Genomic DNA, 26454 nt, shown 5'->3' with positions numbered 1-26454 from the left:
ATATCATATTTATTTTCAGCTAAAGATTCTGCTTGCTTCTCAACCTATGATGTGAACTTTTGTGTCATGAACCTTTTGAAATCATTCAAGTATCAGAAAAGAACATGGATGAATCAACTCTCTCAATTAAGAATAAAGGCAAGTTGGATTTTGATGTGCTTACGGCAAGAAAGAACTGCCGCTGTAATCCATACACAGTACAAAATACTCGTTCCAGTTCCAGTTATGAGGCAGCATTCTGTTTCATCCTATTCTGCAGGCCCTCTTAAAATCTCGCCTTTGCCGTTGGGCGGAGCTATAACCGCAAGAATTACAAGACCCCCGAGAAGAACAAGAAGGATACCCAATGAATTTATTAGCAAAGCCTCATTCGAATAGCGTAATATTACCTTGCTGGTTTGAAGGAATGTGGCTTTTTCTAACAATCCAGTGGCAGCTGTGGCAATAGAAAGGCCATATGTATAAACGCCAAAGAAAACATGCCATGGCAACAGAGTAGCTCTGCTGTTTCTGGAGCCACCTGGGTACCAGAAAGTTACGAATCCTGCAGTCCACTGTTTAAATGGCGTCCATCCGAATGAATTAGAATCGAGTAGCTCAACAAGCTGGCTAGAAAGTAAATCATACCAACAGAAATTGTGATTTACTAACCTGGATGCCAAAGAGGAAGACGGAAAGTAGGCCCAACCATGAATGCAGACTGTAAAAGTTGTCGATTCCTTTGTCGTTGTGGAACTTCAGGGCAGCCCATACACCAATCAGGCTCAAACAGAATGCAACAAACTGTAGTGAGAGATGAACTAGTTTTCTGAAGTTTTTGGTTCCTGAAGCTGTCTTGTATGCTAACATTGCTGCATCAAACATCTAAGCATGGTGAATAAAACCATTGAAAGCACCAGCATGGAAGGAGAATAATTTAACTCAAGTTTGCGAATGATTTCATAATACATATTTCATACATGATCCTATACTTGACCTTAAGCAGATTTTGTAAAATAGCATATGTTCTGGACAAAATCCAGATGTATTTCCATTCCCAGCAAGCAATAACTTCAGTAAGCAATAGTAACAATCTCATAAACTCGATATCCCTCTCCACCACCCAGGAAATAAAATTGTTCGCACACAGGATGTTCTAGATCAAAAGAGCCCTTTGAATTTGTATCTACTAGTTCCAATTCCCCAATTTTGTGATTTATCATTTTAAGATGGCAGTATTATGATTTCGTAGTCTTATATGTATTTAAATTTCCAGATATAAAACATCGCACTAAAACAAGTACGCAAAATTATGCGAGCTAATGCTTCGAACTGTAATTTAAATCAAAGACAGAAGATATTTACCTTCACCATTTAGAAGTACGAGTCCAATCACCATTAGAACAGGATGGACCTACAAGACAGTAGCAACACCAATAATTTGTAAAGGGTATGGGATAGAGTCAACAGCAAAGAAAATAATCATGTTTTACCCTTATATTTTATATAATGGAAAATCTCCCAACCTTCTGTGTTCGTTATATTAGAAACATAGTACCACTATACAAATTGGGGATGTTTAATATCCCATGAAGGCTCAAGAATTTTTAAACTCATGACCTCATTAAATCCAAAAGTAATCATGACAAGTGTCATCTCAGTATTATGCTCATATCCCTTGATCACAACAAGACCGTACTTCTTAATATACGAGATCATCAGGTATGCTATTTAAATTTTTTTCCTGGTAAGAAGGTATGTTGTTTAAGTTGAGCCCAGAAAGGGGACAAAACAAACAAACTCCACCAGAATTACCATGAAATAGTAAATAAAATGAATTCAATAAGATATATATATTGAACCATGCTTGTTATCAGATGATTGTGAGAAGCACAAGAAACAAAAGAAGATAGCAGTGATTGTGAGTAACTTGTGTCGATTCACCACCATATGTTACTTGAGCTTAGCTGTGACAACCAAAGAAATAATCTGAACCTTCAGGATTCGAGCATGTAAAGAAAGAATTCTATTGACCATCTATTTAATATTCATCTCAAAATTATTGATCTCTAAATTTCTCACAAATTATCCAAACTCAAGAACGTGCAGAGCCAGTTACTCTTTTTTTTTTTTAGTGCAACATGTTGGGGGATTCAACTCATAACCTCTTGGTTGGAGGTATATGCCAATTATCGCTGAGCTATGCTCGTTTTGGCATAGACCCAGTTACTCTACGCATGCATCACTATGTTAAACAGCCTTTTCAAGCTGGAGCTGAGGAACACTGACACCGGTGAGCAAGTAATAAGCACCGTTCTTGCTAGTTGTGACACAAACAGTTGGACGATACCCTGTTGAGTTTCGTCGCTTTATTACACAAATCTTTATCGGTGACAAACCAGATGGGGGCCCAAATGCAAACACTCAATTTCAAAATCCGTAGCAGTATAACATGGAAAGATAAATTAGTAGATCCAGTGAAGACCCATCAAATTTGTGTATCTATTCAAACAATCGGTAAAGGGAGAGAAAAAAACGCAAGAGCTAAATCAATTCTGAATATAGAGGGAGTTGTTAATTACATTGAAGATGAGATCCTTGTTGTCTGAGATAAGTGCCAATCCTCCACGGAAGTGCGAGGTCCAAATGATCACAAGAGTTGCCACAATCATCCCGAGCACTCTCACAGCCATAAAGATCGGGAATTGAACCACGGGAACCGCCATTGGTTCTTCAGCTGAAGAAATGGTGGAGGAAAGAATAGGGATATTAGGATCTTCAATGGTGGAAATCGTGGCCAATTTGGAGGTCAATTACCGTTTAGTAAAAGAAAAACACTGATCAAATTGAGTTCAGATGTTGATCTTTGTCTAAGATCCAGCGTCCCTAGTTCCTTCAATCTTTCATCGCCATGGGAGAGACAATGGAAATTTCAGTTTTTTGGTTCAGAATATTTTTCAACGTTTGAATCGTGGAAGAGGGTTTTTCCTTTCCTTTTTTCTTTTTCTTTAGCCCTCGGTGAGGAGTCAGAGAAATAAATTGTGTATTTTAATAATATTTTTAAAAAACAATAAAATTAATTTTTTTTAGACATTATTGGCAAAATATGATAATTAAAATTTAGTTTAACCAACAAAATCATGTTTACTCCATGTACTTTTTTTTACTTTGTCTTATTTTGATTTTTATACTTTAAAACATGATTTTTTCTTCATTTTAATTTTGTATTTTACTTTTCTCGAGTCATTTACCGCTATTTTGATCCATTCACTTTTATTTTTAATTAATTTATTTTAATCGAAATTTTAACATCACATTTCATTCACTGCATTTTTTGAAATATAATCATAAATATATATTGAAAAGTTCCCATTATGTATAAAACTTGTGTTAAAATTTTACAATAAAGACCAAAATGATCTGTTTTTAAAAGTACATGACCAAAACAACGTTTTAAAATTATATTGGCTAAAATGAACAAAAATTTAAAGCGTATAGGAACCAAAATTAAAAATACATGGAAATAGATAATTGAAGTTGGTTTCAATTTTTGCCCTCGCTTTTTTAAAGTCTCGATTTTACCTTTAATCTTTTACTTTGGTTAATCATTTTATTAGACCATGGATGGTTTTTATTAAACAAATATAAAAAATTGAGAGTTAGATTGAAAATTGTGTATACAACGTATGAGGTGAAGATTTGAAACAATAATTACTAAATCGTATATAAGTAACTTAATAAATTGAATTATGCGGCGTGACTAGAATAAGAATTAAATATTACAACACAAGTCTTCCATTGATATATATTTTTTTTTTGTTTAACACATTCCATTGAAATTTTAACACTTCAAAATTATCTAGAAATTATAGAACTACTACTTCTAAGTAACTTCCTATTACCATCTTATAAAAATCCAAAGAATGTTGGTTAGTCTGAGATTTATGTACATAAAACTATAATCAATAATCTTATATATCTTACTTACAAGATCTTTACTGTGAGGTATATAAGAACCTTCGATGATCAAATATGATATACTTTAATACTATAGATTAGGCTGAACTTATAAAATAATAAACAAAAAAATTCAATAATACACTCAAATATGAATTGAGACCAAATTAAATGGAACAATTCACATAAAATTCGGCATAGTGTGCTCGTGCTCCTCTATAATTGATCATGGCTTAGTTATCCATTTGATCTAAAATGTAACAATGATTTCTTTAATTAGAATTCCACCTTAAAAGATGTTAACACCTCTCAAAGCTCGATAGTCTTCTTCAAATTTTAGTACATTGAATGATTTAATTTATGTCTAAATAAATATTTGAATACTTCTTTTTTTCTCCGAAGGATTTTGATGTGCTAAGTTATATATTCTATCTTAGATTGTAATAAGAAATCATCAAATGATACAAATGCAAAATTTGACATAATTGTTGAAAGATACAACTTTTTGCAATTTCTCAAAGGAAAAAAAAAAATAATGGTTTGACCCAGGAAGAGTATCAATATTATTTTTTTCATTCACTACTTGATATAGCATCGTCGTATTAAAAATGATACTTCCTTATTATATTAAAAATAATATTTATAAAAGCAAGTTTCCAACTTTTTGAATGGTTCTAAGAACTCAAAATAGTCCCAACAACCTAAATATTTCCATATTAATTATATTAATTACCAGTCAAGTTCAGAAGTCAAATCTGCAGACTATCAAATATTTTAATTTAGAAAACTTCTTATATTGTACAGTTTTTCATCTGTGAAAAGGGAGAAGTATATTTAAGGGGCAAAAACGAGAAATCGCTCACATATATGCTATTTTTGAATATCATCTAATATTGCTATTTTTATTATTAAAAAAATAACAGATAGGCTTTTTTTTATTACGTGATTGAATGCAAAATTTGATAATATTTTTTGTGAACCAATTGCATTATGTTCTCTTTTTTAAGAATAAAATATTACTGTCTAAGCTGGCTTAAGTGACACATGTCACAACCCCATTTGTTATAATTATCTCCTCTGACATTGTTGAGCGAATGTTCGTTTAAAATTGTGTAACATAATATATAGAAACAATTAAAAATGATGATTTCATAATTGTACAGTACAGCTGCCATATTAATTTTTAATTTATTTTTGTGAAAATAGTTGCCATATTAATAATTGCTGCGTGATATTGGAGGAGATTTTGATTTTCCATATTGAAAAAATTGCCACTAATACTTAATCGCATCATATATAGTTAAAATTGGTGTTAGAGTTTGACCTATTAAATAATATATAAATTAATTAATCGTGTGACTATAAAAAAAAGAAGAAAAATGTGACATAAATGATAATATTTACTGTACTAAACAAAAATTAATGACAATAGTTTTTTTTTTTTTTGAAACGGTAATGACAATAGTTATTACTACTGTAACACCATAAATATTTTTATTACGTTGTGAGTACCTCCTTCTAATTTAAAATTTTGCTGTTCCTAAAAAAAATAAAATAAAAAAGTATTTCATTGAATACTGTATTTATTGGAGGTGACGAGTGATGTAATAAATTTCACAAAATTCAACCAACAAACTACTAAAAATCTAGCTTAGACATCCATACATTCGTTTGAGGTTGGAGATCCGTACTTTTAGTAGTGAAATGAAGGTTAGCAACTGAAACAATTCAACTTAATCAAACAAATTTGTTAAAAGAATATTATATTTGGGATCTATTTAGTACCCAAGGATTTTGAGTGATTTCAAATCTAAATGAATTTCGTAGTTCAAGATTTTGAAGAAAAAATTTGATCAAAATAGTTGGATTTTGCATGACTTTAATTTTAAAGTTCAAATTACGTATTTAACCTTTAATTTCTAAATTAATAAATTTAGATTAAAAGTCTAATTAGTCAACTTTTTATTTTCTTTTCCTTCCTTCAAACAAGTAACATTTTTAATTATATTCCTTTCAAATAATTATCCTTCCAAACCAATAAAACACCAAATAAAGGGTTAGAAAACTAATATCGCTATTTATTTACATTTAGATCCAATTTGACGAAATAAATAAATATAGATTAAAGCTAATTCACAAAAAAAGAATAATTAGTAGAAGAAGAAAAGAATGATTCTTTAAAAAAAAAGAAAGAAAGAAAAAACCTATTTGATTTGTTCCTAAACAAAAAAGTTGACTGACCATATCCAAGTCACAACTCACAACTAAAAAATTATTAAAGAGAGAGAAATGGAGAATGATGGCCAAGAACATGAAAAAGAAAGCCATCACATGGGAACAAAAATAAATCAATAAATAAACAAATAAAACATTAAAAATAAAAAAATTAAAATAAAAAGCCGCCTCCTTTTTCCAACTTTTTAAACCCCTCCGCTCTCGGTACACCGTGGAACTCCCCCAGCCTTTTCCTTTATCATCTCGCCACGTGTACATTCTCCATTTCCCAATTTACCCCTCCCCTCCCCTCGGATTTACCACGCCAGCCTCCCCCAACGGCCATTTTATTCCCGGAGGGCAGTTTCGTCATGCACTGAAACTCGCACGTTCGGAACCGAAAAAGGCAGCGGGGTGAAATACCGGGAGTGCCCCTGGCGGCGTGGTGAGGGCGGGCGGGCGAGGGATGGGTAGGACGGTAATTGCGCTGTCGGGCCCGTAGAAATTAACAAGTGGTCCGCACAAAAGCGCACAAAAGGAGGCTGCACTGCAGATAGATGGATAAAGAGGATCGGTTCGATTTTGTGAGACGTTGTCGGATTTCAAATCTCCTAATTCGCCTGAATTTGGGAATTCCGTTCACGTCCGGCCTAGGGCGCTGTTAATTAGAATCGGAATTTGGGAAGTTTGTGTTGTGGGGGAGGAAGAAGGGATTGATTTCAAACTTTTTTCGTTTGATTTGACGGAATTTTTGGTGGGTTCCGACTGCGTCGGGTGAGGGGTAGGAATATTCGGTCTCTGTTTCAATTTTTTGGTTGGAGAGGTAGTAAGCGGAGGGTCTGGGACAATTTCTAGGGTTTTTGTGCCCGTTTTCCTGTTGAATTGTGGTTTGTATGTTTATGAAGTCGAAATTTTTGAAATTGGGGTTGATTGGGCGGTTTCGAGTTCGGTGATGTTTACGCCTCAGAGGGTGAGGTCTGGTTGGCCTCTAACGCCCAAGACAGGGGGCCAGAAGGGTGGAGCCGGGTCTGCCGCGAATCCGAGCTCTGTTACTCCTAGTTTGAGCCGCAGAGGGGATGGGATCAAGGGTAAGAGTGTGACGCCTCTTTCGGATTCGTTAGTTGAAAACAGGGCAGAAATGTTTGTGGGGTCGGCGGAGGCGGCGGCCTTGGACCAAGAGGGGTTGGCTGAAAAGATCTCTAAACTTGAAAACGAGGTTAGTTGATTTCGTTCACGAGTTCGTTAGAAATTCATGTTCTTGCTATTTTTTACCGGATTGATTTCGTAAATTTAAACAAGTCAGAAGCATCTGGCTCACAATGTCGTTCAGAGTTGGAAGTGGTTCGTTCTTATGCTATGAACTACAAACCAATCGTATAGTTACAGCGTAGGAAATGATCGAATGAGGTATTGGACGAGTTAGAGGCCATAGAATAGCATATGCAACTAATTTGGTCCCTGTGGTTTTGCGGGTAAATGGTTTCTTTTTTACTCTTTGGTGGAAGATGGAGTTTCTGATCTGGTGTTTTCGTAATTCGTTAGCATCTTATTTTTTTTTTTTCAGTTCATCTTTTTTCGTTTAACGCCAGATGTTTAGAAGTAGCGTAGTTTTCATAACCACGCGTCAGTTGTAGTTTTTGTATTTATTTGTTCTCTTCCAATTTCTTCCCTTTAAACAGCTTTTCGAGTACCAGTACAACATGGGGCTTCTCTTGATTGAGAAAAAAGATTGGACCTCAAAATATGAAGAACTTAGTCAAGGATTGGTTGAAGCAAAGGACACCCTAAAAAGAGAACAAATGGCCCATATGATTGCAATATCTGACTCTGAGAAGCGAGAGGAAAATTTAAAGAAGGCATTGGGTGTTGAGAAGGAGTGCGTTCTTGATGTAAGGCTCTACCTTTCTATATATTATTTGCTAGCATATCATCTGTGTCCTTTGATGTCACTTTGTATTGTTGTTTCTGCACGCACTTTATTTACTGGGCCTTATCTCCTTCCTTCTGGCATGTTGCTATTTTCTTATTGCCAACTGAGCTTTATAAAGATATATGACTTTGGATATTTTTTATATTAGGTGATAGCATAATTGACAATTTTGATGTTTCCGTAGTGTAGATTCCAGTTGGGACAGATACTGGTTTGGGTTTCCTTGGTTTCTGCCTGCTGTAGTGATGGTTTTAAAATGACTTGAGGGGATTGTATCTGCTCTTACTTTTAATGTTTTACGTTTGCCTTTTTTCCTCATAAGCTTCTTCTTCTTCTTCTTCTTTATTTCTTCTTCTTTTTAAAGTATTTTAAAAAGTGTTGTTCAGCTTCTCTATGCTACTAGGCAGATTGATTTAAAATATTTGAAGAAGTTGTTTCTTTTGAGGAAAGGTGAAAGAGAAGTTGGTAGGATAGATGACAACATGAAGACGAGTGTTACATACAATTTAGTGAGATATATATTTACTGTTTTACATCCAAACCATTTGAACTAGTTGGACTATCTTTGACATTCTCTATTTTTTCTCTCTTTGGGAAAAGCTAGTTCTTGAGGGCTTGGGTTATTTGAACTTTCTTTTTCCCTTTTCTGGTTTATAGTTTGTATGGGAGGATGTATTCCCATTAAATATGTGTGTCCACCCTTATATGCACTACCGTCTCTTTGGAGGCCTTCTTTTCTGGGTTTCTTAATGATTTTACTGATGGTGCATGAATGTCGTCATGCAGCTGGAGAAGGCTCTACGTGAGATGCGTGCAGAAAATGCTGAAATTAAGTTTACAGGTGACTCAAAGTTAGCTGAAGCTAATGCTTTAGTAACTAGTATTGAAGAGAAATCTTTGGAAGTGGAGGCAAAACTGCGTGCTGCTGATGCAAAACTTGCTGAGGTGAGCAGAAAGAATTCAGAGGTGGAGAGGAAGCTACAAGATCTAGAGGCTCGAGAAGGTGCACTTAGGAGGGATCGTCTATCCTTCAATGCAGAGTATGCATTCTCCTCAGATAATTTTCTTAAATCTTATTGCCTATTTGTCATTGTTCTCTAGAATCAAGAAATATAAGAGTTTAAAATGGTGTTTCCAATTTTGACTTTTGTTAGACGGGAAGCCCACGAGGCCACGTTGGCTAAGCAACGTGATGACTTGCGGGAATGGGAAAAACAGTTGCAAGATGCAGAAGAGAGGCTTGCTAAGGGTCAAACAATTATTAATCAGCGAGAGGAGAGGGCAAATGAGAATGACAGGATGGTGAAACAGAAAGAGAAAGATCTTGAAGAGATTCAGAAGAAAATTGACTCTGCTATTTTAGATCTGAAAAGGAAAGAAGAAGATATAAGTAGTAGGCTAGCTGCCATAGCTTTGAAAGAGCAGGCTAGTATCTTTCTTCAAACAGATATGCAGAAAAATCTATTGACTGGTCTTAATATTACAGTTTATTCTGGATGCAGGAATCTGATGCTTTGAAAGTTACCTTAGAGATGAAAGAGAAGGAGTTACTTGCGTTAGAGGAAAAGCTCAGCGCTCGTGAAAGGGTGAGTTTTCTCACCCCACTTTCTGTGTGGAATGTATCAACTTATAGTTTTTCATGGTGTTTTTTAAAGGCTTCCCATTTACAATCAAACTGGTCGGATCTTCATTTCAGTTCTTAAATAATTCATCTTAAGCTTTCATTTTTTTTTTCCAGAATTACACTCTAGATTAGTCTGATTTTGTTTTTTATTTTTACCAACTTCAATGTCAATAGGTTGAGATTCAAAAGCTTCTTGATGAACACAATGCCATTCTAGATGGGAAGAAGGTTGAATTTGAGCTGGAAATTGAACAAAAGAGAAAATCTTTGGATGAAGAATTGAAAATCAAAGCAGCTGAAGTGGAGAAAAAGGAAGCTGAAATCAAGCACATGGAGGAAAAGGTTGGGAAAAGAGAGCAGGCACTGGAAAAGAGAACAGAGAAGTTGAAGGACAAAGAGGCAGACTATGATACAAAATTTAAAGCTTTGAAACAAAGAGAAAAGTCTGTGAGATCTGAGGAGAAGAATATTGAGGCTGAGAGGAAACAATTGCTCACTGATAAAGAGGATCTGATCAGTCTGAAGGCTGAAGTGGAGAAGATTAGGGCTGAGAATGAAGCACAACTGTTGAAATTACGTGAAGAGAGGAATAGTCTTGAAGTGAGTGAGTCAGAAAGGTCTGATTTTCATCGTTTACAATCAGAACTAAAACAAGAGATAGAGAACTACAGGGGTCAGAAAGAACTACTGCTGAAGGAAGCAGAAGATTTGAAGCAGCAGAGAGAGACTTTTGAGAGAGAATGGGAAGATCTCGATGATAAAAGAGCTCAGGTTGAGAAAGAGCAGAAGGCTCTTATGCTGCAAAAGGAAGAATTTGAAAAAAGGACGTTTTCTGAGGAGGAAAGGTTGAAAAATGAGAGATTAGCAACCGAAAATTATATTCGTAGAGAGCAGGAAGATTTAAAGTTAGTCAAGGAATCCTTTGCAGCTAGTATGGAGCATGAGAAATCAGCGATTGCTGAAAAAGCTCAAAGTGAAAGAAGTCAAATGCTTCATGATTTTGAACTACAAAAACGAGAGCTTGAATCTGCCATGCAGAATAGGGTGGACGAAATGGAAAGAGAATTTCGTGAGAAGGAGAAACTGTTTAAGGAAGAGCAGGAGAGAGAATTGGAGAATATTAATTACTTAAGAGATATTGCCAGAAAGGAAATGGATGATCTGAAACTTGAGAGACTTAAAACAGAGAAAGAAAGGCAGGAAGCTGAAGCTAATAAAGAACATTTAGAAAGGCAGGGGATTGAAATACGTAAGGACATCGAAGAGCTTCTCGAACTTAGCAATAAGTTGAAAGACCAGAGAGAACGACTTGTTAGGGAGAGAGATCGCTTTATTTCATTTGTTGACAAACACAGGTCCTGCAAGAACTGTGGTGAAATAGCATCTGAGTTTGTGCTTTCAGATTTACATCACTTAGATGGTATTGAGAATGCTGGTGTCCTTAATCTGCCTGATAGATATTTAGAATTTCAAGGCCTCCAGCGGAATGGTGAACTGACTCCAGGTGTAGCTGGTCCAAAATCTCCCATTTCTGGTGGAACCATTTCTTGGCTTCGTAAATGCACCTCTAAGATTTTTAAGTTCTCCCCAGGTAAAAAGATTACCTCTCCTGCATTTGAAGAAGTGGATGGTGAGGCATCGATATTAGATAAACATGATAATAGGGCAGAACCATCTAAGAGAATTTCTGCAGTTGAAGATGAGGCAGAGTTATCTCTTGCAATTGCCAGTGATTCCCTCGATGACAAGAGAATTCAGTCTGATATAAGTGGCAGGGAGGTAGAACCGAGCCAGAACCTTTCAACTGATGATCAGAGCAACATCAATAGTAAGGCACCAGAAGTGCCAGTTGACTCTCAACCTTCTGATCTAAGGGGAAATCAGCGGGGATTACGTCCCAGGAAGGGAAAAACTAAAATCAGTAGGACTCGGTCTGTGCTGGCAGTTGTTGAAGATGCTAAGGCTATAATTGGGGAACTTCCGCAAACTCATCAAGTTGAGTATCCAAATGGGAATGCTGAGGATTCTAGTCAGCTGAATAATGAGAGCCGGGATGAATCTAGTCTTGCCGACAAAGGCACACAAAGGACTGTACGGAAGAGGACACGTGCAAATTCATCTAAATTCATGGGTGAGAATGATGACGATGACAGTGAGGTGCGCTCTGGCAGTGTTGTGGAAGGTCAACCACGGAAAAGGCGGCAGAGGGCTGTCCGAGCTGTGCAAACTCCCGAAAAAAGATACAATCTACGGCCATCTAAAGTGTGAGATTCTTATTGTTCCTTTGTTATTAGGTGGGAAAACCAACCGAAAAAAAAGATTTTAAAAAAGGCGTAGGTACCCTACCGAATTACCCCATGGGAATTTTCTCTCTAAAACTAACATAAAAGTGTGTGTGTATGCATAGTGACGATGATACCCACCCTTCCCACGGCCTCCAACCCAACGCACATGCAAGAAAATATGTATGCATAAAAATGTGCGAGTGTGTGCATGGTGACAATGACACCCACCCTCCCGTGGCCCCCAACCCAACGCACATGCAAGAAATTATGTGTGTATGTGCACATGTATATGTGCGTGTATCCTAGACTGTTCAATATTTGATATCCTTATTCTAGTTTCATCAGTCACATTCTACGCTATACATTTGATTTTTTTTATAAAATTTCAGACAAGTTATAATTTATCTTAGTTATCTGATTTGAGTTTTCCACTACTTATTGTCTATAGTGGAGCTGCTGCTAAAGGCCCTTCTCAAGTCAGTAAAGAAATTGGAGAAGATGCTCCGGTTAAACGTACAGAGGAAGATGCACACTATTCAAAAGCACTTCCTACACCTTCAATGGGGGTTACTAGCGACAATGCTGGAAGCGCCCATCTTGTAAGGGTATGGTTTTATCCTAGTTTCTATTGAACTTTTTGATTTTCTACATGTATATCTTGTACTGTTTGTCCAAATTTTGTATGTGATATTGACCTTTTTTTTCTTGAGTTCATGTTAGTTTTGCATACTCTTAATTATTCTTAAAAAGCTTGCCTTCCATTTGCACCACGAAAGCTGGTTTCTTCTAGAAGAAAAGGAAATACCATGAGCTGTCTGTCTTTATTTCATTTTGATCATACCTTCCTCCATGTACCTATCAGCTGCGAACTATGCCGTACATGATGCAGCAATGTGAATGTTAATGGTGACTGATATATGTATGTCCTGTCTTTCTTTATACTGCAGTGTCGCACAGTTGGAGATAATCAAGATGATGGGATTGCTGGCACGTCAAAGAACTCAATTGATATTGTATCGGTAAGCGAAGAAGTGAATGGGACACCAGAAGTTGCAGGCAAGTATGGGAATCGAGGTGAATACAAAAGTGAATCTTGTGAGGTAGTTGGAGATGAAGATGGAGACGATGACGATGACGATGAAGAGGCAGAACATCCAGGTGAAGCTTCAATAGGGAAGAAGCTCTGGACCTTTTTCACAACATAACCATATGAAATCTTCTCAATATGTTGACTGTTAATGGTCGTTAAGTGGGTCTCAACTTGTGTAGGATGATTGATTGCTGGTAGAAGAAGGTTTAGAAGAAAGATGTGTATCAAGAATTCAAATGTAGTTAGAACTACGAATTGTTCAGGCTTAGGGGGATTTGCTTTTTGTTTCCCCTCTTTTCTTCTTAGGATTCAGCCATTTTATATATGTATTTTTTTATGACAGTCCTTAGCTAGATATTTGACCCTGGATTCTCGGCTGGCTACCCACCGAAATTTGTTTGTATCAAAATGTTTGCCACTCTCCTTAGTTCTTGAATGATTGTTTTAACTCATTGATTAGTTCTTGAATGATTGTTTTAACTCATTGATTCTATCTCTCACCCTTCCTCTACAATAAATGTGTTTTTGGTAGCTGGTTGAAGAAAATAGATATATATATATATACACACATATATAAGATCCTACTCTTCGGTTCTTGGTTCACTTTTTGTCATGATTGTTTGTTTTGTTGCTCTATTTGGGACTATTGTTGACAGAACCATAAAGCACAGTTCTTTTTTAATATTGGTTTTCTTCCCTCTTTTGGATGGTTAAAAATGATTAGAGCTCTGTATTTTCTTATCATTATTAGCTTTTTAAATGAGAAGTTATCAAACCAATCAATCATTGAGATGAAAATTGAATAATATAACATAGGAAGAGCTGTTAATATGAATGTTAAAAACTTTGTTATAGCTATTTCTATACCCAAGCACCAGCAACCGAAATTGAACCTACTACGAGAGCATTTGGGCATAGTTTAACGTTTACAGATTTCTTCATGATTTGAGATTGCTCAAAGCACTTCATCGCTACCTGCATCACAAAAACTTCCATCCTATTCAAACTCAACATGGAAACCAAGAACAAAAATGATATTTTCAGGTAATTTTTACAATAAAAGAAGTACAAATTTTTTAAAATGATACTTGAAGAATAGTTTGCAACACAATTTTTAGAAATGGGTAGTTGTTGGATTTGGTTAACGAAATAGTATTGAGACCAACAATATTCTACCTTTATGCCCTTCAAAAATCCTGGGGACAACAAAATAAGACATATCAATCATAGTACCAATTATTCTTCGGATTATAAGAAATCCCTATTGTTTGTTTTCTCAGTGAAACAAACAAATGGCAGTCTTTTCCCAGAACTAAAAATCATATGATTCGTTCTGATGACAATATCTCATAATCTGAAGAACTTACAGTCAATATCCTGAAAAACCTAGAATCAACTGACCTCTCAGTTGCAGTCCTACTGCTCAAAGACTTCAAACATGAAACAGAATGAAGACTTTTATAAGTGAATAACCCTTACAACATATGGTGAAAATTCATCAACTACTATTTCTGATTCACCAAACTATGATTATTTATACAGGCTCTATCTCTAGGTTTTGTTTTTCCTCGCACAATTCTCTGAAATTCAAGCCCCATCAGTCATCTGCAAGGTTAATGTTTTTCACCAGATTTTTAAGAACTTTTGTCGAAGTTCCTTCATAGCCGATACTTTATTCGTACAAGGCTGTTAATATCCAAAGATCAGCGTCTTCTTGGTGGTGAAAACAATGAATTACTGTAAGAGCCATATCTTGAGTAATCATCTTCATGCTGTGGGCTTCTTCTACCTCTGTCTGAGTGGAGCCTCCCCAAATTAGGGCTCCTTGACATTGATGAATTAACTCTTGAACTTTGGGAGTCATGATTAAAATCATAACTGCCATACCTTGGGGTGTAAGACATAGGTGGACTTTTTACCGAGTCAACCCCAGGAGGTCCATCATCTCTGTAATCCCGGGGCCATCGTTGGTAAGGATCATTCCCCCTCCCATCATATTCTGCATGATGGTTCAAGCGCTGGTGTGATCGACTTCTAGGGAGACCAGAACTTGAAGGTTCAGCAGCCCAAAGTGTTTCATCTGCATTTTCTGGGATTGGAGCATTTATACCAGGAAATTCAACACTCTTTTTCCTCCGTGGTTTACGGTACTCCGGCTCAGTAATTTCCCCATCTTCCTGTTCATTGGCTTCCTCATCAGTAAATATTGTTATCCCTGATGGCTGATCCTCATCATCCGGATCTGAAAGATGACAAGTTTTTTACTGGTATCAAACAGTGAACGATGGCACAGGAGACAATAAAAGATTTCATTCTTTTTTGCTATTTCATTATTTTATAATGGTTAAAGACTATTCATCCAAGTAATAGTTTTGCTAGCCAGAAATTCTACTTAGCATCATTATGGGGTTGTCTATGTTGCAACCCTAATCAGGTCTCGTTAAGTTGGAATATTTTATATTTTGAAGAAGCATGTAGTTTACTGAAGTACCAAATGCCAAATAATAAACAACTGAGTCATACAACTTGATTCTGTGTACCATCTAATTTAAATATAGAAAAATTTCCAAGAGTGACCTCCCGTTCTTGCTAAATAGGATAACAATCTTGGATGTCAGACCAAGAAACAGTAGACGCTAAACTAATAATGTTTGTGAGATTAGATCAGAGAAATACTTGACCTGACCACGAAGTAGGTATGGTAGCCAAGCGGAAATAGAGAGAAAAGCTTGTCTTAAAAGAGCCACAAGAAAAATGATACCTAGATCCGGCTGGGAGACTACATTGCTGTTTATGGTGCATTGCCAATAAGTGCACTTTTTTTATTAGTAAGATTGCCCCCAGAGACAATGGATACTTTTCATTCCTCTTCTGTGACTTTTGCCTTGAAACGACTAGATTTAGCATTGCCTTTTTCCATCTTTCCATTTTTTTAACTATCTAAAATATAGGAGCCTAAAATTTAAGAAAACTCAAATTGCTTCAAGAGGAAGTCCCAACTATACCATTGGTCAAACATCCGACAGTGCAAGAAAATAATAGAACAACATGGGAAATCTTCTCATCTTTGACATCTGAGGTCATTTCCAAGGAGTTGCAAATGCTCATGATAAACTTTTTAAAAGAGGGGGTAGGTGGTTCTACTTTAGTGTGGTGGGATGAGGAGCCTAAGACTACAGCACCCATCATAATCCTAGTGAGCATGTCAGGTTTTGGAAGGACATGGTTGGGAGAGTTTCCTTTGTCACTTTTGTTTCAGCATTCATTCAATCATTCTTTGCCTAAATTTGAGTCGTTGCTTGTAAGATACCGTCATTAGATCCATCTTCTATCAATTTTGATTTCAAAATACTCTTAGTAATAGAGATATGAGAGGAGCGTCTATATCAATTTCTCCTCTTCATAAAGTTTTTCTTTGTCCTAACTGGAGGACAAAAGGATATGGGTTTTGGACTCGTCTACTAATTGCTGAAGTTGATCATTATTCAATTTTTTTGGTGTTGGGGTGTGAGACATAACTTTATCCTCCCGAAAAGAGTCTGGAGGGTTTAAAATCCTTAAAAATGGCAAGTCATTTTTGTGGCTAGTCATTGAGGGGCTAATCAATTTTTATGGCTTTATTTTAGAAGTTTGTTTCCATGGCATGTTCTTTGCAGACAAATACTAACCTTGGCTCATTCTCCATTTTTTCATGGTATATGGGGTGAGTTTTTCTCAGATTTTGGGGGAGCATGATTTTTTTTTTTTTTTTGATGGTGGATATTCAAATGCTTATGAAGTCTGGAGCATGAATGGTTCACTCTACCAGCCTCAACAATGTTTGAGTTGGCTTCTTATCATACAGAGTTGGTAGGACCTTGTTTTTATTATACGAGTCCTTCTCCAAGGAAAGGTTCTTTTACCCACATCTTGGACTTCCCCACCAAATAATTATCTTTTCCCTGAAAAAACTGTTTAGCATAATTAGTATCCTAAAGCAATCAGCTTCTGTTCACTGTCAAGAAGTAAAATGAAGTTTCTGAAAGCAAATGCTTCCATTCAAAGCATAGTTTGAAGCAAAGTGTGAAAAAGCATGATGATAGTTCTCACAACTCAAAATGCAGCGGGAAACAGTAAGAAATGGATCAGTCAGCTAACAAACAAAAAATAATCGTAATGGAATCTGAAGTTGAGAATGCACAAAATGCTGCCGGAATAAGTATTTCAAACTTATTTTTTTAATAGAACATCAGCTTTCATCGAGAAAAAGAAAAGAACACACGAACACAACAAGAATATTCAAATGACTATATGATTGAATCAAACGCAGCATAGATAACATAATGCAATTACCTAGATATCCCGGTGGGTATCCCAGCTCTCGCATTCTGTTAAGCCAAGGGGGTGGATCAAGCTCCTGAACAGTGAACAGAATATAAAAAACTCTAACCACATATGGTTCTAACTCGTGATGGTCGCATCTCTATAAATCAAAATTTCCCATTTGTAAAATAATGACTGAATCATGCATTTGATTTTTAATTTAAACCATGAGCCGATCTCCATTTTATTTTTATTTTTTTTATAAGAAACAATTTCATTGATGGATGAAATTACAAAGAGAGGGGCAAACCCACCAAAAACCAAAGGAGTTACAGAAAACTTCTCCAATTGGATAATAAAGAGCTTAAACTATAAGAATGAAAATAGTGTGTTGATCTACACCAAGACATAGCATGAAAAGTAATGTTATCGAAAAGGGTGATGAAAGGCAGATTTTTGTCTAGGAATAATCGATGGTTCCTTTCATTCCAAAAAATCCAAAGAAAAGCTCGAATGAAGTGCTTCCACATAATCTCTTTAGCTTTCTTGAAAGGGTGACCCACAAGAACTAAAGACAGTAAATCTTGTATGTCAAAAGGGAGGGCGGTAGACCAGTCAAATGCATGGAGAATCAAATTCCAAAAGTCCATGGCTAGGGAGCATGTGTGAAAAAGGTGGGAGGGCGATTCCCCCTCTTTTTTGCATAGAATACACCAATGTGGTGAGAGAACCATGAAGGGTAATCTTCGTTGTAGCTTATCTGAGGTGTTGATGCCCCTGTGAGCGAGCTCCCATATGAACAACTTGGTTTTTTTGGGGTAGTTTTCTTTCCAAATGGCTTTGGCAAGAGTTGAGTGCAAGAGGGATCTCTTTGGAGCCATGTCAGTGAGAAGAGTCTTGATGGAAAAGGATCCAGCCAAACCCATGAGTCATCACCTTCATGGAGAGAGGTGGAATCCAAATGATGGGATAGAGTTGCCCAATCTGTAATTTCCTCCTCCTTTAAAAAACGTCTGTAGCCTATGTCCCAGAAATTGAGGATGGGCTTCCAAATTTCTTTGACAGAAGCTGATTTCTGAAGACATAGGGAGAAGAGGCGGGGGAAGGTTGAGGCCAATGGGGAATCAAACAGCCAAGGATCAAGCCAGAAAGAAGTAGATGCTCCATTTCTCACCTTGGAGGATATTCTGTCAAAAATGAGATGCCTCAGCTTGTCGATATTCCTCCAAGGACCAGCAAAATGGATTTTGATCCAGGTTTGGTGTTGAAAGCTTCAGCTGTATATTTTGCCACAATGACTCTTCTCCAAAGGGCATGTTTTTCGAATCGAAAGCGCCAAATCCATTTAGCAAGGAGAGCACGATTCTTGTCTTTTTGTTCAATAGGACTCAAGACTTTCTCCCATTTGACGAGATGCATCGATGATGATCTCCATTTTTTTTATAACTGGGAGTCTGCTCCCTCCCTTATACCCAGGGACAAACCATCAGCAAAGGCAAAATAGAATAGAAATTCAGAAAGCACCTATGGCAATTTTATTCAATTGAACAAGAGCAGTCAGTCCACATCACGAGGATGTAGCCCAGGTAACTCCAACAAAAATTACTTAATGTAGACATTTTTGTTAACATGGCACCGTTTTAATATTAGCCAATTGGAGCTTGTATTTTAAGCTCCTATGGCAAATATATATATATATGTAACAGTTGATAATTCATCTATTATAGACAACAACGTCATGATTTGAAATGACTTCCAAATTGTCTCAAATTACCAATTAAAATGGCTACGTCATGCTCCCCCTTCCATAGAATCATTCTCTCACTCACAACAAGTTTACAATGGAAACTGAGCTGACAGAAATGCAAGCTGTTTAGGATATGCTCATTGAGAGGAAAGAACATCATGCACGCAATCAAATGCGACCAAATTGAAGTGAAAGTTATCAATTGTAATGTCATGTTCAGCAATAAATTGTAATTTGCTTTATTAATGACAAACCATAGATGAATTAATTCTTAAAAACAAGATAGTTATAATACCTTGAGACCTAACAGTTGCCGTGTTTCAGCATCAAGAGCTCCTGGTCTCAAATCATCATACTTCCCACCACGTGAGTTCTGATAATATCGAGTTGAATTGCGGGAGCCAGAATTTTGATGTCTTTTAGACTTGTACTGATTGCGGGCATTATTAACAGCAACATTATCTCGAGGCTTAGAGCAATCCCTTAAGGCATGATTGTAAGAACCACAATTGAAGCAGCGGCTAGCATCATCAATTATCTTCTGGCCTCTGAAAAGTTTGCCAAAAAAATGAAAGAGAAAACAAGTTCAAAGTGTTGCAGTAAAAGGGTAAAGAATAACAAAGCACTAGGAGAAGGCACATAAAAATGCGCAGAAGAAAGCTTCTACTTGAATTAAAATGCATGTTCTTGGAGGCATGCAAAGACTTGAACCCAAAACTTGGGTAATGTATATTAAAACTCAAGCATCTTACCAATATACCAACCCCATAAGATGCGAATTAAAATGCATGTTCTTTGCCAAACTAAAAAACATATGAAGAAACCCTTCATTGGCATTGTCACAGAACAAGAAAATCAAGAACATGTTTTCATTTTTAAAATAAAACTGCCTCTAGGCCCTCTGCTATTAACTCAACTCAGAGCCATCAATTCAAAGTAAATTATAAATTAGCCTCTGACTCACTAGAAAGGCTAGCAAGTATAGTAAATTAGCCTTAAATTTGCTGCAAGATTTAATGGAAGTGTTCCTTGTGTGGCATTAGAATTCGCCAAATCTAATATTTCATCCAACAGTGGTGAGTAAATAGAATTTACCCTTCCACATTACTCGCATCATTGGCTGAAGTCAGTCCCAAAGTGAATCCCCGATCATATCGTGGCACAGAATTGTCATCTAAAGGAATAAAATTTTGCTGCTGTTCTCTTCTTTGATTGTCAATCCAGAAAGTCTGCAGTAAAACAATGATTAAAAAGGAGAATACAGAAAGCAGCTCAGAAAACAAGACGGGGAAAAATAAATAAATGAAGCATTCATAAATTCTTTGCCACCATACATAACAAAGAACCATAAATGGAAAAATGAACTCAGAATTTGCATGCAGCATCAAATTGAAAGGGGAAAAAATGAAAAGAAAAAAAAAAGGGAAGAAGAAGCAGCTAAAAAAATATGTCCTCATATTGTGCATTCAGCATTGCTTAAACTTTATGTGTAATCATACACCAATCGGTCCATAAAGTTATCAGTTTGCTTCCACACACCGATGACATGTTCACTAAAAGCAAAAATATTGTAACTGGCACAGTTCTCCAAACATACATCTATAATTTCTACCAGCGATTGTTCACTAAAAGCAAAAATATTGTTAACTGGCACAGTTTGCCAAACATACATCTTTAATTGCTACCAGGGATTCAAAATTTCAAACACCATGGCCTGTGGTCATGCAGACATAAAACAATTAGGTCTCAAGTGTTGAGCACCGCGAAGCACCCTTTTTTTTCTTACACACAGTGAATAAAAAAAATGACACGGGTATTGATGAATTGTAACTTTTTCTCTTAAATTAAGATTTAGCATAAAAGGCCAGTAAAAGACAGGACACGATATTTCAGTGCCATCAATAATAACTGCTGCTAACTAAACCCAAGAACAAAAATGCAACCAAAAACTGTGATAAATGCAGGTCAACAATCTCAAATAGAAACATTTGTCGACAAAAATACAGGAAAATCACCACTGCAGAGCTCTTCTTTGTGCCAATACATAGAGCAGGAAAGAAGGTCTCTTCACCAGATTCTAGATTTTCAGATTCTTTATCATCCTGAGCAGAGAAGAGACAAGCCAATTAGTTTACTACACAAAAAAACAAGACAAAATATTCATAAAATAAACAAAAAGAATGCATTTAGCTACAAAAAAATTTCTATGGAGTTCCATGAAATGTTCAGAAAAATAAAAAGAAATGGAATTTAAGAAGAAAACATAACACCCAATATAAGGTCTACAGAATACAAATTATTCCCTTTGTTGAATCTAATTCACCCCAAATGTTGCAGTCAGACATTCCATAAAACAGCATACTTAAGTCTTCACACATCAGATTCAAGCAAGAGTACATTGTCAACAATAAACTCTCAAAATATCACATCCGTTCAAATTAGCATGATAGTTTATCTTACGACTAGCATCCAGACAGTGAAGCAACCAGTCCTTCCTAGACTCGACTGCACCTTAGAAACCTTGGAAAAACATAACATACACAATCCATATTACATGAACTCCATAAGATTTTCGCTTCCATGACTTGAACACTAGGACAAGCAATGTTTTAAAAGGCTTTTGAGGCTTACGCCTTGAGGCTCGCCTCGAGGCAAGGCTCTAACTTTTAGCCTCAAGTCTTACGCCTTCTTTGGACTATAAGAGGCTTACGCCTCGCATAGAAGAGGCTTACGCCTCTTTGAAAACGCACTGAGGCTTAAAGTATACGCCTCGTGTAATGATTACAAGAATACTATTAATTTTTCCAATTCCTAAAAAATATCAAGGTTTTTTCTGTATGGAATCCTAAGCAGGAGGTGTAACAATTCAATCTATTACTACTTTTACTACCTAGACTTTAAAAATATTGAAAGACAACAATTTATAGAATAAGTAAGTTCTATTGGTGATAATAGTAGTGATGTTATGATGTTTTTTTAGAATTTTTTTTGAGTGACAAGTAACAAGTGGATATTTTGATAATTTTATATAACTATTATGTTTGGTAATACTTGACCACACAAATTTAGGATTTGTTTAATTCTTTTAATTAAAATTGAGGCTTACGCCTCATACCGCCTTGAGGCTTACGCCTCGCCTTTTCAAGAGAAAAAGCCTCGAGGCCGCCTTTAGCCTTTTAAAACATTGAGGACAAGCATCCCAGGGAAACTTATAAGCTTGCTTACTAGAACAATGGATTCCCTGAGATCAATTTTTATGCTATCACTCCATCTATCTTCATATGAACCTACTAGGTGCATACAAACCCATACACATAAATCAGGTTCAATAGTTGTAAGTTAAACAGTGTGATTGAAATTTTTTCATAGGAAGTTAGGAACGATGAGAGGATAACCACCTCATAAACCTATAACGTATCCTCTGATCCCAACCAATGGTGGCTTGCTTCCTTCTTCATTCAAAGTCAAAGATAATAGCTCATTTCAAGAAAGTTGAAACACAACAAAAAATTGTCCTAGAAAGTCACTCAAGATAGTGAACTCTTGCTTTAGAAAATATCATCTGCGGAAAAATCACAAACAGAAAAACAGTTGCATACAGATGACTACAGCTCTGTTTAACTCTTCAAAAAAACTAGAGGAAAAATAGTTAATTCTGAATTCCACAAGATTGCACAGTAAACAACATCTTGGACAATAAATTAAAGAAGATAGCTGCAAAACAAGCAGCACTAGTATATAAGGCTTACTTGAGACAGAGGACCTTGTTGAGCGTGCCACTCAGACCACTGCTTCAATAGTTCGTCAAGCTTTTGTTTGCTAGCTCTGAGAATGAGAAAATGAATCTAGTTAGGAACTCATAAATTATGTTTTTGAACATTTCTCTGTAGTTTGCTCAATCAAAATTACAATTGGATTTTTTCCTAAGAAAACCAGCTTTCATTAGGATATATAAAAATAGAAAAGCAGTATTACATACAACATTTTGAAGAAAAAAACACTTTTGAGGGGATGTCAATTGCCAAATAAGAGAACAATGGTCAGTGATATTTTAAAATTTGTATGGGCTTCAATGACAAATCAATTTCAGCAAACTACTTCATCTCACCAATGATTAGTCATTCAATTCATCAATTGTACTTGTATCAAACGAAGATAGTTGTCTATCTAGTACCACTGGCAGCACTTTAATCCCTTGGGCAATCCAATCAATATCACCATGTCTCTCAATTATGATATATCTATATATATATAGATCACAATAGAAGAAATAGACCCATTTTTGCAGAAACAGTTAAACAACCAACCTCGTTAAAGAACTATACATAACGTGCACTGAAGGTTGTTGCTCGTCCATGGCCATCCTTGGTCTTTTGACACCTGATATTGCTGGATAAATAGCAAAATAGTTTTTAGTGTCACAATATGAACCTTGTAAACTATAGAAAACTTAACTTTGATTTTTTCCCCCTAAAAAGCCTATGAATTAGTTTTGTTACAGTAAATAATAAAAGGAGAAAGATACAGAAAAGGAAAAGTAATAATAATAAAATCTACTACCATCACTCTTGTGGTCCTTAATAAGGTTTCCATGATTGGATGTAGCTGAACCATTCTCAATGGGCACTCCAGAGTTGAATCCATTGTACTCAATAGAAACTTTGTTAGTTACAGTCAACTGGTCACCAGTTTTCAAGAAGGATGAATTGTCGACCAAATCCATTTCAAAATTTTTACTTGCAACATGACAAACATTCTCATATCGCATGTGAAGTTCATTCTGCTGCAAGGGCTCTCTGCTTGGTTGTATGTTCTCACCTGCAGAGTTGACGGGCAGGTAATCAGCTTCATTCGATATTTCATTATTCTCACTTCTACTTCTAGACTTGTTAAAATCTGGGAGGTTATTCAAATCCTCAATTTCCATATCTGAATCAGAAGGCTGTGCTTCATCATTAAGGTCAGATTGAGGTATGCAACTCATATCGTCAAATTGCACATCATCTGCAAGTTCGGCCTTCTCTATGCTTGCGTCGTCATCCTTACACTTCAAAACACTTGATTGAGAATCAACTTCTCTAGTTTCGTGACAACTAAGGAATTCATTATTCTCATTTTCATTTCCAGAATCACCAGAAGCTGGCAATGCAATGAAATCCTCAGTTGCCATAAAATGCAGATACAATGGACAATGTTGTATCAGAAAGTCCACTAAGTAACTGCAAATTTAATCTGCATGAATAAACCGAATTCCAGGTGGAAATCACCTATCAACAAAAAGTAGCAATGACACGTGTGAATGCCATAATAGCACTAAGAACACCTGCAGGTAAAAGTAGACTAGAAACTTAATTAATTATGTCCGTATTGTATATGAGCCAATAAAGCTGAGCATAATCCTACAAGTAATGAATAATACAACTAATGACTAACTGAGGACACTTTCAGAATCCAATACAAAGTAACCATTTCAAAATAGTCTCAAGCCTTTATCACCCAAAACCTGGTTTCAGATCCCCCTAGAGCATTATATAACATTATAAGGTTAGATACTAGTCCTCTCCTCGCATTTAAAAAACTGTCGTCCATAATTTTTTAATATGAAAAAAATAAAGACATGTCTAAGTTGCATTAAAACTGAAAACAACATCACTAAGTTCAAGTTACACTCTACAACAGTTATTTCACTTCTTGCAGTCGGCATTTATTTCTAAGACAGCATCAAAACACTCATCTAATGGTAAGATGGATACATATCAAGAAAACAGAAGGCGAAAACTTCAACCAAATAATAATAAATAGATAGCTAATTAAAGGTTGGTACTGTAACGGAAAAGAAATTCCAAGCAGCAACCCATTTGAGGCAAGCGCAGTTTCCACTAAATTATCAGAAAAATAATAAAATTTAAGTACTACTCAGCAACACTAGAAAGATTTTCCCTTTCGCGTAGCACAAAAAGAAAAAACAAAGGAAAGAAAGATGCATGGAGGGGGCAAAGAGGATCAGTCATGTCAGACTCAATTATCAGAGAGGACCTTGAATTGAAGAGGCGCTTAAAATTATCCAAAATTGAACACATTGAAGTTGAGGGTGCGGTGTAATGAAGGAAATAGAAGATATGAGGGAGAAGAGAGAGAAAAATTAGGGTTCCGGTGAAGGGGTACCTGAGGGCTGAGTGGGTGAGAATTGGGGAAAAAGAAACGGCGGAAGCAGAAGGCGACGACAGATCTGTCGGAGCCGGAATTGGGAAAGATCCCCTCCACCACTGACCAATGGCGACGAGCGACTGAGGGCAGGTCAAATGATCCGGGCGGCGCAGTAAATGGATCACTGCTGGCCGTACGATTTAGATTCTTTTTTTTTTCTTTTTCTTTTTCTGGTTTCTTTTTCATTATTTTTTTCCTTGTCTGAAATGGAATATTACTGATTATTTTGTAAATAAAAACTTGTACTTAACAATTAAAAAAAAAAAAAAACTTGGGTAGGATTCGAACCCGTTTAGTCAATAATATATATCTACTTTCATTTTTCTTTAATTTGGTGTATATAAAATTAGGGAATACTACTTTTTAAAAAAAAAATTTACAATTTTATCCGAGAATCATCTCAAATTTGGAAATTATTTCTAAATATAGAGAGAATCTCATTCTTTTAATAAGTAAATTACTGAAATCTAGTTTTTGAGTTAGAATTTTTACCCCAACATACTAAAAAAAACAAGGGTAACTATTTTGGTACTTATTTTAATTGAACAAAAACAAAAGCATACTTCATGATTATTTATTGTTTATTATTCTCTGAAACTTTAAATTAAAGAAGTAAATTTGTATAAGAAAATTAATATTTTTTAATTAAATATTCAATTATTTTAATATTTATTACGGTAAGTCAAAGAATGATAAAATAATACTTTTCCTTATGTTTTAGAAAAATTTGAAAAAAAAAACTTGATTTAGTTGTTTCCAAAATGTTTACGCAATTTAAAAAACGTTCCTAAAATATGAAAAATGAAAAATAGAAAAACTTACTAAACACTTATATTTCTAAAAAATAAGAAACAAGAAACATAAACTGTCATGAAATGAGTTCTTAATTTTCACTCATATACGAAGAATTGCTCAGAATTACTACTTTTATAGAGCAAGTATTCTTCATCATGTAAGAACTTGCCTTCTACACACAGATAAATGTCTAATTTTAATATTGTCTTCAATGTTCCAAAAATTTAAGAGAGAGATCAAATCTTGAAGCATAAAAACCTAAGAGATTTACAAATCATACCTCATTTTATTTGTGATCCATAATAGATCAAAATTTAGAACCTC

The 26454-nt window shown here is 35.7% G+C and overlaps 3 protein-coding genes across 6 annotated transcripts; 1 reads left to right on the top strand and 2 right to left on the bottom strand.

The window, feature by feature from the left end:
- Positions 1–105: 105 nt before the first annotated feature.
- CYB-1 (cytochrome B561-1) lies at positions 106–2999 on the bottom strand. Its single transcript, XM_022278805.2, has 5 exons — positions 2797–2999; positions 2562–2716; positions 1345–1393; positions 652–851; positions 106–554 (listed from the first exon to the last, which is right to left on the bottom strand). The coding sequence occupies exons 2-5, from the start codon at positions 2703–2705 to the stop codon at positions 249–251; spliced, it is 699 nt and encodes a 232-aa protein (XP_022134497.1). The 5' UTR covers positions 2706–2716; positions 2797–2999; the 3' UTR covers positions 106–248.
- A 3696-nt stretch (positions 3000–6695) lies between these two features.
- Positions 6696–13531, top strand: LINC1 (little nuclei1). Its single transcript, XM_022277766.2, has 8 exons — positions 6696–7366; positions 7830–8039; positions 8867–9120; positions 9235–9505; positions 9583–9666; positions 9879–11968; positions 12438–12594; positions 12937–13531. The coding sequence occupies exons 1-8, from the start codon at positions 7103–7105 to the stop codon at positions 13192–13194; spliced, it is 3588 nt and encodes a 1195-aa protein (XP_022133458.2). The 5' UTR covers positions 6696–7102; the 3' UTR covers positions 13195–13531.
- Positions 13532–14306: 775 nt separating this feature from the next.
- Positions 14307–25452, bottom strand: LOC111006283 (Proline-rich spliceosome-associated (PSP) family protein / zinc knuckle (CCHC-type) family protein). 4 transcript variants are annotated; one of them, XM_022278121.2, is made up of 9 exons: positions 25294–25452; positions 23689–24451; positions 23436–23517; positions 22878–22953; positions 21144–21230; positions 20224–20357; positions 19424–19676; positions 17412–17475; positions 14307–15321 (listed from the first exon to the last, which is right to left on the bottom strand). In XM_022278121.2, the coding sequence occupies exons 2-9, from the start codon at positions 24296–24298 to the stop codon at positions 14783–14785; spliced, it is 1845 nt and encodes a 614-aa protein (XP_022133813.1). In that variant the 5' UTR covers positions 24299–24451; positions 25294–25452; the 3' UTR covers positions 14307–14782. The 4 variants fall into 4 exon arrangements, with proteins under 4 accessions (XP_022133813.1, XP_022133815.1, XP_022133814.1 ...); XM_022278123.2 differs by having other exon boundaries at positions 23689–24395; positions 25294–25451; XM_022278122.2 differs by having other exon boundaries at positions 25165–25304.
- Between the last annotated feature and the right edge of the window lie 1002 nt (positions 25453–26454).

The sequence above is a fragment of the Momordica charantia genome (genome assembly GCF_013281855.1).
Source record: "Momordica charantia cultivar OHB3-1 chromosome 4 unlocalized genomic scaffold, Mcharantia_2.0 BLBB01000004.1, whole genome shotgun sequence".
NCBI lineage: Eukaryota > Viridiplantae > Streptophyta > Magnoliopsida > Cucurbitales > Cucurbitaceae > Momordica > Momordica charantia.
Note: the sequence above shows the minus strand (reverse complement) of the source record. Positions and strands in the feature narration are given on the sequence as shown.

Excerpts from the sequence above, each read along its gene's own strand:
- CYB-1 (XM_022278805.2), bottom strand. The coding sequence starts at position 2,705 with ATGGCGGTTCCCGTGGTTCAATTCCCGATCTTTATGGCTGTGAGAGTG. Across the intron at positions 852-1,344 it reads CGTACTTCTAAATGGTGAAG|CAATGTTAGCATACAAGACA; the intron begins GTAAATATCTTC and ends TGTTTGATGCAG. Across the intron at positions 555-651 it reads TCTTCCTCTTTGGCATCCAG|TGGACTGCAGGATTCGTAAC; the intron begins GTTAGTAAATCA and ends CCATTTAAACAG.
- LINC1 (XM_022277766.2), top strand. The coding sequence starts at position 7,103 with ATGTTTACGCCTCAGAGGGTGAGGTCTGGTTGGCCTCTAACGCCCAAG. Across the intron at positions 8,040-8,866 it reads AGAAGGAGTGCGTTCTTGAT|CTGGAGAAGGCTCTACGTGA; the intron begins GTAAGGCTCTAC and ends GTCGTCATGCAG. Across the intron at positions 9,506-9,582 it reads CCATAGCTTTGAAAGAGCAG|GAATCTGATGCTTTGAAAGT; the intron begins GCTAGTATCTTT and ends TTCTGGATGCAG.
- LOC111006283 (XM_022278121.2), bottom strand. The coding sequence starts at position 24,298 with ATGGCAACTGAGGATTTCATTGCATTGCCAGCTTCTGGTGATTCTGGA. Across the intron at positions 21,231-22,877 it reads AACAAGGTCCTCTGTCTCAA|GATGATAAAGAATCTGAAAA; the intron begins GTAAGCCTTATA and ends TTCTCTGCTCAG. Across the intron at positions 17,476-19,423 it reads GGCAACTGTTAGGTCTCAAG|GAGCTTGATCCACCCCCTTG; the intron begins GTATTATAACTA and ends TTCACTGTTCAG.